Consider the following 15,774-nt stretch of genomic DNA (forward strand, 5'->3'; position numbering starts at 1 on the left):
AAAGGAATAGGTAAAATAAGAGATAAGGAAGCAGACAACTAACCTTATGCTTCTTTGTACTTCGATCAAAAGAATCAACAACTCCATCATAAAATCTGCCAGGGAAAAAAACAAAAATAATGAGACCAGAGTGTATGATAAAAATTTCAATGACAAAAATATATGCATGAAGGGGAAGAGATGCAGAAGAAAGAAGCCATAAATGAAAAATCAACCAAGCTTTACAGGAATTTTGATGAATTTCAAAATTAAGTTTTAAATTTACAAATCCTCAAACATGATCTTGTTCACTTTTAAATCCAACAATGAACTCAATTGCCCTTTAAATCGAACTACAGAGCACCATCTTCAAACAAACAAAAACAGTTCCACTCACATACCCCTAACCCCACACAAACTCAAGTATGCACGCTTACACTTGCACTAAAACAAATAAATGCATCCATCATTGCCGATCACGAATAGCACACTATAGCCCAAAATTCTACCAAAGTCATAACACACGGAACATAAGATGGTGCAAATTATTTAAAAAGTAGCGCAAATCATAAAAAAACTCATGATACATTTATTAATAATTCAACAATAAATGAGAAAAATATCGTAAAAGTAAAAAAGCACAATCAGGTGCATATTAATGAAACATATTATTGTTCTAATATGCGTTGAAGGGATATATCTAGTTTGAAGTAAAAGGGTTGTAACGTATTCTAAATGCAAAGTTTTTGAAAATTATGGTGTTGGATTTAAAGTAAAAGAAATGCATAGTAGAATTTGTATATTCAGAATGCACCCTCTAATGAATTTTGATGTATTTGAAAATTATTAGATTTGGGCAAGTTTCAAATACATCATAAATTCTTTATCATTTCCCCCCAGCACCGCCAACCATCATTGCCCACCACCGCCAGTTGTCATCGCCGCCAACCACCATCATCTCTTGGCTTTACACTGCATTCATTTTACTTCAAGCCAAAAGTGAAAAAAAAAATCACTTGCATTTATTTTACACTTATCCAAACATTTCAAACACATTGCATTCCACTTTACTCTGCATTCCTTTTTCAACCAACCAAATGACCCCTAAGGCTAAGGGCAATAAAATTTGAAAATAAACCATCATGACAGAAAACAACTGTAGTGGTCTAGAGTGATGCCCCATACTTTAAAATTAGTGTGATAAAAGAATCACAAATAATTCAAGAATGAGAGAGAAAAATATCTTGACGTAAAAGAAAACAATCAATATCGCATAAATTTAGTATAATTATTTTGACATACATAAAAGTTAATGGAAGACAATCAGCTTAAAAAATAAACTACATGGCAAAGAAAGCAATTAAAGTTGTAACTAAAACAACAATGTTTGTCACAATGCATAATATTAGAACAAAAAACTAAGCTTTGGAGAGTCTCAAAACTAGGAAACAATTAGTATATGAATTACATTTTCAAATTCAAAAACAAAACTAATCATCCTAAGAAGAATCATCATCATCAGAATAAGCTAAAATAACCACAATCTACTTCAACAATATAATCGCCCAATTCAAAATCTTCATCACATTCATCATTTTCATTTCCAAATGCTACTATGATGGACCTAGATAAAGATCCTTTTTTTTTTACTTTTACCTTGAATGTTATAATTTCTTTGATAGACGCCTCTAGCTCTTGCAACAGTACTCCACATAGACTCTTCTTCGTCAAACATTAATTCATTGTTCATCAAGCTCTTCATCAAATTTCTCTACTAACCATCATTCAAAGAAATCAGATCAATCATGTCATAACGATTGTTACTAAAAATCAGGCACCAATTATATAAAAGTCGCAAATAAGCAACACATCTTGGCGTAATGACTAACCAATCAAAATATTCTCTGAGATGTTCATAATGACCGGTTGAATAACATTATAATCCAAGCTCTTCAAAACACTTTACAACTCAATTTTACCTTAAGATCTGATCTCAATACCATTCCATCATCACATCTCCCAAGCAATATTTATCTAAAATTTTTTAAATAGACTTAAACATCTTATACGTCACCACACAAGTAAAACACAAAATTCTTACAATGCCAATAAAAAAAATAATAGCATATCAACAACATATAATCAATTAATTAATCAATGAGCCAATGCTGTCACCAATAGGTTATGAAATTTCTCTCCTCAAACTCTAGCACTTGTAATGCTCAATGCTCTCCCATGGTCATTAGAATGTATTAATATTAATACAAGTAGGAAGAAACGGAACTCATATTTGATTCAATTTACACAAATTATTAGGAAGCTAAAAAATTCAAAAATGGGTCCAAAACTAAGTTATCCAGGTTGGAGGCCATTACAAACATTGGATGACTATGCAACAACTTTGATAAAAAGAACAAACAGCAAAAAAAATTGATTCTCCAACTGAAAATGGTCTACTAACATTAATTCAACACAAGATTAAGATAAAAAAATTTGTTGGTCCAATAAAATAATAAGCCTTCCCTATTCTTCAATAGAATTTCAACAGTAGCATGCTCTTCCTAGTGGTACAATTTGTTCTGGTCCTGGAAGTAACATTAGTGCTACATATATAAAGAGGGGGGGGGGGAGCAGTTCTTCAACCAGCTGGCCTTCCCTTATTCATAAAAAACCGTCAGCCAAAATACAACAATAGCACCTAGTATCTCATTCGAACCCAAATGTTTACCTTTATGCAGTGTGCACAGTTCTAACTCCGCTTCATTTATTTTTTATCAATCTAATGTATACCTCACCTTATAAATTATGTTCTTCCAAAAAGATATCTTCTGTAATTTCTTTGAGGTTCTTCATTTGGAGCTCAAGTCAAGCACAAGTGTCCAAGTCCAACTAGATGGTCTATTTTGAAATCTCTTGAGCAATGAAATTTTAGTCTTTTATCTCAGCTTATAGCATAATTGGACTAAAAGTTAAAATATGTGGATATCGAGCTCAAGCTTAACTGCTTAAGAAGTTTTTCCCATCATAATTAAGAAATTTTTAATTTCATTAAAAATAAGTTAATCAATATCAATTTTATTATCATAATTATCCTTATATTTTCATTAGATTATCCTTTCATTTTATATTTGTCATAACCTTTTTTTTTATTTTCCAAAGTAATTAAGACTATCTTTAGACAAGCTTATCATATCATAATTAAGTGAATTTAAATTAAAGTAATTTGAATATTCATTAAAATAAATTTAAACATCATAAAATTTATGATCATAATTAAGTTATCAAAATGACAAACCAATTATATTAATGTAATATTAGAATACCATGATGAGCTAAGAAAATGAGCTTAAGCCAAATGAAACCAAACAATTTTCTCAGTTAACAACAGCTTGTCTTTTTCACCAACCAAATGACTTAAACCCGATTAAGATTTAAGCCTTCCATCAGCTGGCCTAACTTATCTTGACTTGATTAAGCCCCACTAAAAACAGGCCTTTATTGAATATGTTTCGAAATAACATTTCTATCTTTCTACACTAAACTTTACAGTAGAACAAAAAAATACTAAAAGCATATCAACATAAAGGTAAGAAACAAAACAAGAAAGATAAAGAAGGTTATTTTCTTTTCTTCCTTTTTTGGGAGGGAAGGGACAGGGGTTAGGAGGAGATAAATAATTGATTGTAAAAATATATATATAAGGTAAAATCGGTAGTCATATCTTCCACTACCATAAAATGCAGCTTGGAACTTGTCCACAATAATCTCATTCATTGAAATTTAAAGCTTAATCTCACTCATTTGTAAATATTAATGTAAAACACACTTATATCACCATAAAATCCAACAAATATTTGCAAGGATGTAAATTTTGCAAAAGGAATGAGATACTCCTTTTACAAAGGTCCTAATCTCAATCGTCCATTTAACAAATGTCCCTACCTTTTCAATCAAAATTCATTCTTGGATTGAAACACACTGCCCTAATTACAAGCAGATGTAATACGAGGTGTAAGTGAGCTGTGTTAGCTCCTAAGTAAGCTCGAAATCAACTTGCTAACGAGCTCACGAGTCAAATTTATCAAGCCATAAGTTCAAGCTAGACAATTAGACCCACTCAGCTTGAAAGCTAGTCAAGCCACATGATTTACTTTAAATTCATTTAAATTTTAATATAAAAATAACAATAATAATAAAATAAACTAATTGTATTAACTATATCAATACTAATATTTTCTTGTCTCATACCCACAATTTTTTTTCAGGGTTGCAAGGAGAGAGAGAGTTGCGATTCACAAGGCAAGGGGCATTCTAAATCCTAAAGTCATCATTTACTTGGGATGCTATACACCATTCTCCTGAGATGCCGGAAAAGAAAGATTCAACCATGTCTGGCCTCGGACAACGACCTGACGCCTCAGCCGGAGGTGATCGTGCCTCAGATGCTAGAGGAGAGATGGACGACAACCAAATGGCTTGAGGTGATCGATTTTGTAATTTGGTTGTAAGACATTTTTCTCTTGATAAAAGCCCTTCATTCAAAATTTTTCCCTTAATATTCTTTGATGTTTTTTTTTTCCTTTTTTTGATGGCTACACTATAAAAATTTGTGTATGTGTTGAAAGAATTGAAATATTTTATTCATGATGTGTTATTTGTTCATCTTGAAGGCAACAAAGTTAAGTTTTTTTTTTGTATGCTTCTTTAGTATGTCAACAAAAAGAGACATTAAAGATGTTGTTAGTGAGCCGACAATCACTGAGAATGCAAATCTTGATGATCAACTTCAATCTTACATTGATCCGCAACAAAACTCTATTAATCATGATAAAGTTTTGATTGAAAATAAGATTTTTAATTATATTAATGACAATGAAAATGATGATGATGGAGAGAATTCTGGAAACCTAGATGTTGAACAGCAAGATGAAGAAAATGAAAATAAAAATGAAAATGCAGTAGAGGAAAAAAAAGGAAGAAGGTATCAAAAGTTTGGCATTAGTTAAAAAAAGTTATTCTTCATGATGGTCAAGAAAAGGGAGGATGTTCACTACAAAAGAGAAACTTGCTCTAAGAAATGTTGGAGCAAACATTTAATTTACAATTTAATTTACAACGTGCTTCTAGCTTTGTGCATTACGAAGGATAATGACGCGCATGTCCTCAAACAAATCAAGATTGAGGCATTTTAACTACATTTAAATATGAAACATGATAAAACTAGAGAGAAGATTACTCATTACATATGGATTAATGAGAAACATTGCTCAATTGTTGATGAGTTTGATTTTAATTTAATTTTGAAGTCGATGCTGTGCGAGCAAAAAATCCCTGAAGAGAGGGCCCCCCAAGAAATTCTTGATCGCCCCAAAAAAGACACAAATACAACTAAGGAACTAAGTAAAAAGAAGAACAAACTCTTACATTTCATATAAAAAAGACACTTACAAACTTTTGACTCAATTGACTCAAGCAAGACACCTTACAACTCTTACAGACGACACAAACACAAATTAAAACCTAAACCTGCTTTCCAAGAGACGAAGCATACAATGGAGTGGATACTTGCGGAGAGACGAAAGAGATTAGAAGCCGAGAAGAAGGGTGGAAAGAACTCGCAAGTCTCCCCAAGAAATAGAAGAAGAAGGTGGACAAAACTCGCAAGCTCTTCCAAGAAAATCACAATGATTTCTTTTCAAAAATTCTCATATATCATTTTTAAAACATCCCAAAACAACACTATATATAAGCATGAGAGGAGAAACCAAACGACCACAAAACTCTTCATATTCTAAGCAAATGAAAAGCCAACAGTCAACACGAGGAACAAAGCACCAAAGCCACGAAAAAGCCCCCAAACAGCCACGGGAAACAGCCCAGCCAGGGACCCGAAGAGGCAACCGCGGAAACCCAAGAGGCCCGCACGGAACCGAGGCACCAAAGCACGGGAAAGGCCACCCAGCAGCCAACCAAGGAAGCCAATGAGCCAAGCACGGAAAACAGCAAACACAGAAAATCCAAAAGCCCTTTTGGAATCCCAAGGCACAAACTAAATGAATAAAAGATAAAATTATAAATAAAAAGCTACATAAATAAGACAATAAATGAACTAAAACCTAGCTAATAATGAGCTAACTTTTAGTTCACTAAATGAACTAAAAACCAGCTCATAATGAGCTAAATTCCAGCTCAAAATTTATTGAACTAGTAAGCTCAAGGGAAGTCAAAATCAAATTTTTTTGGGTTTGATTTGACCCCCCCCTGCCCACTTCAGATGCCCTCATGCTTTATAAAATATTCAAATAACACGGCAAGCAATTTTATCATGTTAGCGCAAGAGAGAGAAGAGAAAGCTTAAGAATGTTTTAAAAAGAGTTTAAAAATTGATTTTTATTATATATAGATTTATGAAAGTCAAAAAATCAGAGAGTATCACCCATGATGGTTGACATATTATCTATAACAATTAGCATAATCACTTATGAGTCAACATTTAATGCAAGTGAAAAAGTTGTTAACGCATTTCGCTCCAAATTTGGTGTTGAAAGCATACAAGCCCTCATATATGAATCTAATTGGGTTCGTTGTCACTATGGACTAAAGGGAAGATTCAAGATATTTATTTTCATCGCATTTAACTCTTTCTCAATGAACTCGTTTCTTTTAATTATTACAATATCATATGATGCTCTTTGATTTTGTAGGAAGAATATGATAATGAAATGGTGGATATTCCCTTCTGTATTACATGAAAAGTCAAGAGGTGGTAAACATATTCATTTATATGTTTTTAACGGATATTATACAACTCTAGTGTAGATGATAAATAATCATAATTTTTTCTATTCTTTTTCACAGCTCATTTCAAACTTTAGATACAGTATTTTTTTGTATTATACACTATTATTAGCTTTTTTTAGGGTATTCAACGCTTTGATCAGCTTCATTATTATAACAGGTTACATTTGTAGATAATCTCTCTCTTATCTAATAATAATGCTTCAAAAAGAACCACCACAACTGCTTCAACTGAAATAATTTATATTTTTTCCCATTTTCTAGATTTGCTTTCATGTTCATCAGTACAAAAGATGGAAGAGTTTGAAAATTGTGGAATAGCATAAGGATGAACAAATGAAAAATTTTGTCATTTGTCGAGTTTATTTTGGCATTATCATGAACTTTTTTGGGTTGAAAAAAGATAAGTTGATATTTCAAACTACTTTTTGTAACAGTGTACAAAAATATAAGTTTTTGGTTGTCAATTTCATATTCAATCACTTCATTTAAGATTTATTTTACCATTAACTTCATTAATATTGCACTTAATATTAGCTATTCAATTTAAGCTCATTAATTCAATTCTCATGTAACCTCAAAAAAAATTATTTCAAATCAAAATTAAATTTTAAATACAAACTATGACTGCCTAAATTATTAGTAATAAATGAATAATTATTTTGTTTGTAAGCTAGGAGAGTAGATGTATTAGATTTGGCCTAAGTTAAGAAATGTAGAAGTAGACCTAAAAAGGTTGGGCTAGAAAATATTAGAAATGACCTTTTTTTTATTAGATTTAAATGATAATTTGACTCTTAATAGGACAAAATGGAGAAAAAAGGATTCATTTAGCCGACCCCACATAATGGAATAAAGGGTTGTTGTTGTTGTTAAAAGTTAAAATTATAAAAAATATATATATTTTGATTTAAAACTAAGAAATTGAGCTCAACAATTGACTCAAGATCAAGAATTCCAAATGAGCTCGAGCCCAACTTTTATTGGTCAAGCCGAATTCGAGTTTAGAAAATGAGCTCAAGTCGAGCTCGAGTTTAAGCTATGTATCAATTAAACAAGCTTAGCTCGATTTAGCAAATACTCGACTCAACTCGACTCATTTACACCTCTAGAAGTAACTAGTTTGCAAAGAGAGTTATTTTTATTTCTATTATAGTTGGTAAAAATCTTCACGCATGGGAATAAAGAATCCATTAATATATAAGTTTTGTGTGGAAAAAATAAGGAATTCATTCTTAAGAGATGATTGCATGTAAGAGACTTGGGCATGTACAACAAAGGATAGAAGATGCACCATAAGATGAATAAATGAAATTAATGTCAAAAGGATTAAAAGAAAAGCAGGTAAAATAAAGGTGACTATTATAAAAAGGATTTGCTCAAAATAAGTTTAACAAATTATATCACACTCAACAGAGATGAGTGGATAATGAGGACTTCTAAAAGTTTTCATAAATAGTTGAAATAAGGTTAATGATGATGGTGATAAGAATAGGAGGTGATATAAACATGATCCAGAGAATTCCTAGGAAATTGGAAGCAAAAAAATTTAGTGGTACCATGAGATTCATGATTGAAAACAAAAGATATATAGAGAGAGAGAGAGGGAAATGGATTATAACATCAATATTGATGACCTTGTATGAGCCTTATATGATGGACCAACAAATCAAAATCTTAAATGTTCGTACCCTAAACTGAGAAAAATCTTTACTGAAAAAAAGCATGATGGGTCATACATAACAATAACCAACAACGGATTTTGTAGTCTCATACATGCATTAGAGTTTAAAATACACATAGCAAGTACAACAAAAGCATGGTACGCACGGCCGCTACCCATTGCATTGAATCACTCAGAAAACTAATAGGTTATTGATGAGGACATCGTCAAAGATTTCGATACATGTACCTTCAGGAGACGCCGGAGATCGACGGCCACGATCATGAGTTTTATTTTGAGCATTTTATGTAATAGTTTATTTGATTTTTATGTTTTTACATTTTTGCCCTTATGGGTAGTTAGTTGCTATTGTAGCCCAAGGGGCATCTTAGCCTTTGTTTTCTTTGTCATTTTGAGGCCTATTTATATGGCCCTTTTTCTTATGTAATAGTTAGTTTTGATTGAATGAAAATTTTCTACTATGTGTTCTCTTTGTGAGTTCAAGAAGATCTCTTGGTGAGTTCTTCACCCTCCTCGATCTCTTAGTGAGTTCGTCGGAGAAGATAGATCTCTTTGTGAGTTCTAGATTTTTCGCCAAACTATTTTGTCTTCAAGAGTTCTAAATTTTCGTCAAGTTATTTTCGTGGAGATCCGGATTGAAGAGAATTGAGGTGAGTGGATTTTTTTTTGCAAATCAACTCCCTTGAAATTCCCCTCCTCCCTTCCACTCACCCCTTGCCGCCGCCTCCCCTTGAGCCACCTGGACCGCCCAAGCCACCCGCTGACCACCCCAAGCCCGTCCAACCCACTGGCCGCCGTTCTCCCTGGCTTCCCCTCTTGCCCCTCCATCCGCTGGCCTCTCCCCTTGGTTATGAATTTGAAATTCAAATTCCAAGTGGTATTGATTACTTTCCAAATATAACTCCTAAATTTTAGGCCATATTCATAATGAGATTTCAATCCTAGTTTGAAACTCAAAAACTGCCTAACGTTTACATGCACATTAGGAAACTTTTGCCATACATTAAACCTGAAATTTCAGTCCAGATTTATGATTAAATCTGCTGTAATTGTGGGCCCCACTTTGTTAAATTCCAAAGCCTCTCTCTCCTTGCTCTATGGCCGGCCACCATTGCCCATTAATTCTCTTTTTAATTACATTAATTGCTTCCCATTAAACCTCTAATCCCTCACTAACCGTTGGCACTTCCTTGGGAAACTAGTTTGCTGTTCAAATTAACTTTCATCCCCATCACTTCTCCTCCCTAAATTCCAATTTCAGAACTCTGAAATTGCTTTTGCCTGAAGCTCTTCTCACCTACCCGAGCTCCTCCTTGGCCATGATTTGATTTCTCCCACCCACGCCATCCCTCCAACTATAGAAACCTGACATCATTTCTTAGTTGGGAACCCTTGCTTCTCCTCCCCATCCTACCCGATCACCTTCCCTCTCGAAATTTCTCGCAACAAGTGGTCAGCTCAAGGGCTCAAGAAGAGAGCTCTCCACATCCATGGACGGCCGATCCCGACATCGACCACGGCTTCGTCTTTGATGATCAAGGAAGAAAGGATAAGACGTTGGATGCTCACTAGTCATCCCATGGACTACTCGCCACCGGCTACCACTCCAACGGACTACACTTTGTGCGCCATTTGTCTAGTGGCATCGCTCGGTTGCTCTCAATCTTCCTCCATTAAAAGTGCCACCAACAAGAGAGTGAGTGAGAGACCCAAGATGAAAAGTTCTATTTGTTAATTGTGGATTATTGTTTCTCTCCATAATATTACTCTTTAATTCTATGTTGTCAATTTGATATTGTCCCGTTAATCTAGTTGTAACCGCATGCCTTACTTAATTTCGACTTGATAATTCTGAAAACCTAACTTGAGTAGGCATTAATTCTATAACTAGCAAAGCTTTAACAATCTTATATTAAAATCCCCAAGCAGTTCTTGTTCATCGCATGTTGTTTCACATCATTATTGGGCATTTAACAATAGAAGCTTAAGAAGTGGACATATTGTTAATGAGTTAAAACTAAGTAAACAAAACCAATGCCCCTGTACTTCCAAAATATCCACCAAAATTTTCACAAACATAATTCCAAACATCACAGAAAATGATCAATCTAGTGAAGCAAGGAATAAAAAGAAACATGAATGCAAAGAGTGAAACAAAAAACAAAAAAAATGATAAATCCAAGATGGAAGAGAAATAGATGAGGAATAATGATTAACATGGAAAATGAAGAAAAGTTAAATTCAAGTACATAGGAATGATATAAATATGCAAGAGAAATAATTGCACAGCTTGCAATTGGAAATAAAAACTTAATCATGAATATTGCAAGAGATGATCAGACAAAATAGGATATCATTTGATGGTTCTAAAAAATAAATTGAAAGACTATTGATGGTTCGGGTCATCCAGAATTCAATAGAAACATCTATTGCAATTTTATCATTTCTCCAGTAAATGTGTCTACCAAAAAATTAACAAAATGAAAGGAGTTGGGAAATACTGCAGGATGAAGTCAAACACCCACAGCCCCCACAATGAATATTTCAAATTAACATTAAAAATATATATTTTGTCATCATGATGAACGCACCACCTAGTTGACTTACACGCCTAAGGGGCCAGTTCATTGTCATTATAGCAACATAATCGTTAGAAGTGTGGTTCAAAAATAATTGCAATGTTCATCGTGTCTCCATTTATTTGAAGTATCAGATAATACTAGGCAGAACTTTTAAAGTAAGTCATCATAATCAATACTGTGTTCTATAAAATGTAAAACAATTAAATTGCAACAATTCAAGAATTATGCGATCTCACCTTTCATCGTCTGGCCACCAAACTCTTATCTTGGAACCGATAAGCTTCTCGTTACTTTTCCGTCGTTTTGGAGTTCCAACAGTCTACCAAATACAGAAGAAAATAAAAATCGAAATACAGAAAACAGATACATAAAGGGAGAGATGAGAGCTAGTAGGTTGTTTACAAGTTCTTCCTCTAGCCCACTCCTTTCTACAATGCGGAAAGAGAGTGCTAAGTAGAAAAGGAATTAAACTAGCAACCAATAAAGTTAAATGTAAAATAGAAAAAAAAATTATTGACTTAAAAGATAGGTCCGCTGTAAGCAATGTAAGATAAATGGGACTGAGTTTGTATGCCAACAGCCAAAATAAAATTAACAAATTATTTAGCGAGAGCTTCATCATCATTCCATTAGCTAAGACGTGGCCGAAAAAACCAAAACATGATAATTATAGCATGTCCAGGCACAGAAACATAATCAGTTCACCCTGAACAGAATAATCAAATCTTAAAAAAAGGTCCTGATGTCAGTTCACTGTTAGCAAACCCAACTAGCAGCGCTACCTAATTAAACTAGAATAGAGTACGTAGCTCAATATATGGAAGGCATTCTAACTAGCGATGCAAGGCAAATTGAAAAAACAACCTGAGAGTTGGGAAACTAAATATAAGCAAGATACTACAACTGATGTAGGCCAGGGGGGCAATGGATGTGCCTTGATTTTTGGGCTGATTTGGTTCCTTGTTTGGACTTGGTTGTCTCAGTTTTAGCTACCCCTTTGGTGAGCTGTTGTATTCTTCTTCTAAAATCAGCTCATTATTACTTTTAGTTCAGCTCCTAAGCTCCTATTCAGCTCATAATTGGGATGTCCTAGTTCATCCCCTCTCTGTTTGGCCTTTGGTTTCTTCCGCCAGGCTCCTATCCCGTGGCTGGCTGTTGTTATTCCCCGTGGTTGCCCATTCATATCCCCCGTGTGGACCCTTTGGCTGTTGTTCCAGGCGTTGCCTGTTGGTCTTTTGGCTCCCTTTTTTAGTTTGGTTCGACTGGAGGTGATTGGGGATGTTTGGCTTCCTCTTTTCAACTATATATATGGGTTGTTCTGTAGTAGAAAAGAGGAAGATATGAAGTGATTTTTGGAAGCTAAATCGTGAGGGTTTTTGTATAGTTTGTGAGCTATGTATCCCCTTCTCTTCTCCTTTCATTGACTTCGTCTCGGGCTTCTTATCTCATTCTTCTCTCCGCAAGTGACCACCCCATTTGTATCTTTCTTCTCGATGAATGAAAGCTTCTTTAGGTTTCTTTATATATTCAATATATTGTTGGTTGTAAGTTTAAAGGTGTCGTTTTGTCTTTTTTAATTTTATTTGAGTTTTTGGGTTGATTATAAGTTATATGGTTGTAAGTTTGTTATGTTTTAAAGGAAGACGTTTAGTCTGACATTTTGCAAAATTTTGATAGCATCAAATTTGGTATCATAGCCTAGGTTAGCATATTCCTAGGTTGTTCATGCCTTTTTTAAGTGTTTAAAAAAATGGAAAATCATGAAAACATTGAGTCAGTTGTGGGTGAAAATCAGCCAGGAAAACCTGAATTCCAAATTCCAACCAACAGATGGATTCCACCGCAAGAAGATTCTACCGATCCGCTTCAAAACGAATTATACAAGCTTCAGATGAAGATGAAATTGTGTATGGAAAAATATAAAAAGAAAAAGCAAAATCTCCAGGTCAAATTCAAGCAAGAAAGAGAAAAGATACTGAAGAAATATGCGGCCATGATTCAAGAACTAGATGTGGCACCTTCGTCTCGTCAGGAACATACTCAAGCATCCTCATCAGAAGATGAGCCTTTCAACCGGGGAAGAATTTGATGTAGGCAGGAGGGTTCAGCTCATAATTGGGATGGGGGGGGGATGGACCTGCCTTGATTTTTGGCCTGATTTGGTTCCTTGTTTAAACTTGGTTGTCTCAGTTTTAGCTACCCCTTTGGTGAGTTGTTGTATTCTTCTTCTAAAATCAGCTCATTATTACTTTTAGTTCAGCTCCTAAGCTCCTTTTCAGCTCATAATTGGGATGGGGGGGAGATGGATGTGCCTTGATTTTTGGCCTGATTTGGTTCTTTTTTGGACTTGGCTGTCTCAGTTTTAGCTACCCCTTTGGTGAGTTGTTGTATTCTTCTTCTAAAATCAGCTCATTATTACTTTTAGTTCAACTCCTAAGGTCCTTTTCAGCTCATAATTGGGATGTCCTGGTTCATCCCCTCTCTGTTTGGCCTTTGGTTTCTTCCGCCTAGCTCCTGTCACGTGGCTGGCTGTTGTTGTTCCCAGTGGTTGCCCGTTTCTGTCCCCCGGGTGATCCCTTCGGCTGCTGTTCCAAGCGTTGCATGTCGGTCTTTTGGCTCCCATTTTTTGGTTGGTTCGGCAGAAGGTGATTGGGGTATTTGGCTTCCTCTTTTCAACTATATATATGGATTGTTTTGTAGTAGAAAAGAGGATGATATAAAGTGATTTTTGGAAGCTAAAACCTGAGGGTTTTTGGATAGCTTGTGAGCTGTGTATCCACTTCTCTTCTCCTTTCTATAACTTCGTCTCGGGCTTCTTATCTCATTCTTCTCTTTGTAAGTGACCACCCCATTTGTATCTTTCTTCTCGACGAATGAAAGCTTCTTTAGGTGTCTTTATATATTCAATATATTGTTGATTGTAAGTTTGAAAGGTGTCGTTTTATCTTGTTTAATTTTATTTGAGTTTTTTTGTCGATTATAAGTCATACGGTTGTAAGTTTGTTATATTTTAAAGGAAGACGTTTAGTCTGACATTTTGCAAAATTTTGATTGCATCAAAAACTAGCATCAGCAACAATCTACCCCAGCTTTTCTGGGGGATTGGCTCAACAAAAGTTATGTCATGGCCAATACTGATGTCCATTACAGTTTCCAGGTCTCCTACATTCTTTTTCATGGTACCCAGAAAATCTAAAAGACCAGTCAAATCGCATAAAAATGGGCCAACTCTATAACTTGTCCAAAACATGGATGACCAAACAGTTTCATACAACTTAGTTTCTCAGTTACCACCAAAGTAAAACCAGTGATCCATTTCAATTATTCCTCGAGAATAAAAAAGGTCAGTTTAAACAATTGCAATCCTTTATCTTATAAATAAACAAGGCCCATAATGCTTGGATATGGTTGGCCATCTTGCCAAGGTGTATCTAACGTTTAACTTCACAACTTTCAGAATATTCATTCCTAGCAAATCATGTCTGTTAAGCATTTGTTGTTCCAAATGCAAGCTCCTGGCTTATTTTGTACTATTACATTGGATCTGTGCTCCAAAATGATTAACTTTCCAGTGTAATTATCATTATTCTAAATCAGGTCTTAGACCAATGAATGTTCTCTGAAAGAATTTTCTTGATACTGATAATTACCCAACCCACCCTATATAGAGAGCAATTCAGGTCCTTTTTAAAAAGAACTTTCTTATATCAGGTAGACTCTCAACAAGAACTTGACAAAAATTATGAATGCTTAACATAGCAAATTGTATCAAGTTTCAAGCTTGTAACAATGTTGATGAACAAAGGCACGTCGATAGATAGATATTCAAGAATGAGATAGATATAGATTAAAGTAGGAGCAACATAAAACAAATATGGGCTCTTACCAGCTCTGGTGTAGTTCCAGCATGCTTCTGCCTAGATTTTGATTCATTAGAATCCTTCAGGTGGCTCTGATCCTTGATAGATTCTTTCATTGTTAATTTTCGAGAAGAAACCAATTCCTGTAATTAACATTTGGTGAAAATTGATTATGAGAATATCGCAAAATTATAAACCTAATAAGCAAGGAGATGATATAATATGTGACATCTCATCACAAGCAATAGATTTAGAACCTAAAATGATCAATTTTGACAAAAACACCCAAAATCATGGCTACAGTCATCATCATCATCATCATTAACCTTGTCCCAACCATTTTAGAGTAAGCTGGCTGAATCATCATTCATCTTTCATCCCTCCCTCGAGTATAAGATATAAATAACTCAAAATTGTAGATATCCTTTTGCATGACTGAACCATGTTACATGGGTCTTCCCCTTTTACTTCCAAATCCTTCTACACCAAACCTATCTACCCGTCACACTTTGCAAACATTCACCTCCCAACCACCAATAACAAAGAGACCAGCAGGCCACAATCATGAATTAGATTGGTACAACAACACAAAACCTTAGCCAGCTAGATAGCTAAATCACCATACATATACAGAAGTGCAAAATTAAAAAACATGCTTACAATTTTATTTTTAACTTTTTGTTGGGGTGAGGAGGTAGTAGAAACATAAATGGAAAGATTGAAAGCTGCAGAAGTGAGCAGTGAGCAAGATAACACATTTTTTGAGCTTTTAAGGAATTAACAAATTGAAGTAGTCAGCAAAACGACATAGGAATATTAATGCCAAAATGGCAAAACATGGCAATTACATGCAAACAAACCAACCTTACCG

The 15,774-nt window shown here is 34.5% G+C and overlaps 1 protein-coding gene across 3 annotated transcripts in view; it reads right to left on the reverse strand.

Annotated features, from left to right (window-relative positions):
• LOC110101425 overlaps window positions 1-15,774 on the reverse strand; it is a 36,861-nt gene that overhangs the window by 13,775 nt on the left and 7,312 nt on the right. For all 3 annotated transcript variants that reach the window (XM_020829319.2, XM_020829320.2, XM_020829318.2), the window contains 3 exons: window positions 14,930-15,046; window positions 11,280-11,362; window positions 44-95 (listed from right to left, as the gene is read on the reverse strand). In XM_020829319.2, the coding sequence (XP_020684978.1) occupies window positions 44-95; window positions 11,280-11,362; window positions 14,930-15,046 (252 nt within the window). The remainder of the gene's footprint in view (window positions 1-43; window positions 96-11,279; window positions 11,363-14,929; window positions 15,047-15,774) is intronic.

This window comes from Dendrobium catenatum, unplaced genomic scaffold (genome assembly GCF_001605985.2).
Source record: "Dendrobium catenatum unplaced genomic scaffold, ASM160598v2 fragScaff_scaffold_1365, whole genome shotgun sequence".
NCBI classification, from domain to species: domain Eukaryota; kingdom Viridiplantae; phylum Streptophyta; class Magnoliopsida; order Asparagales; family Orchidaceae; genus Dendrobium; species Dendrobium catenatum.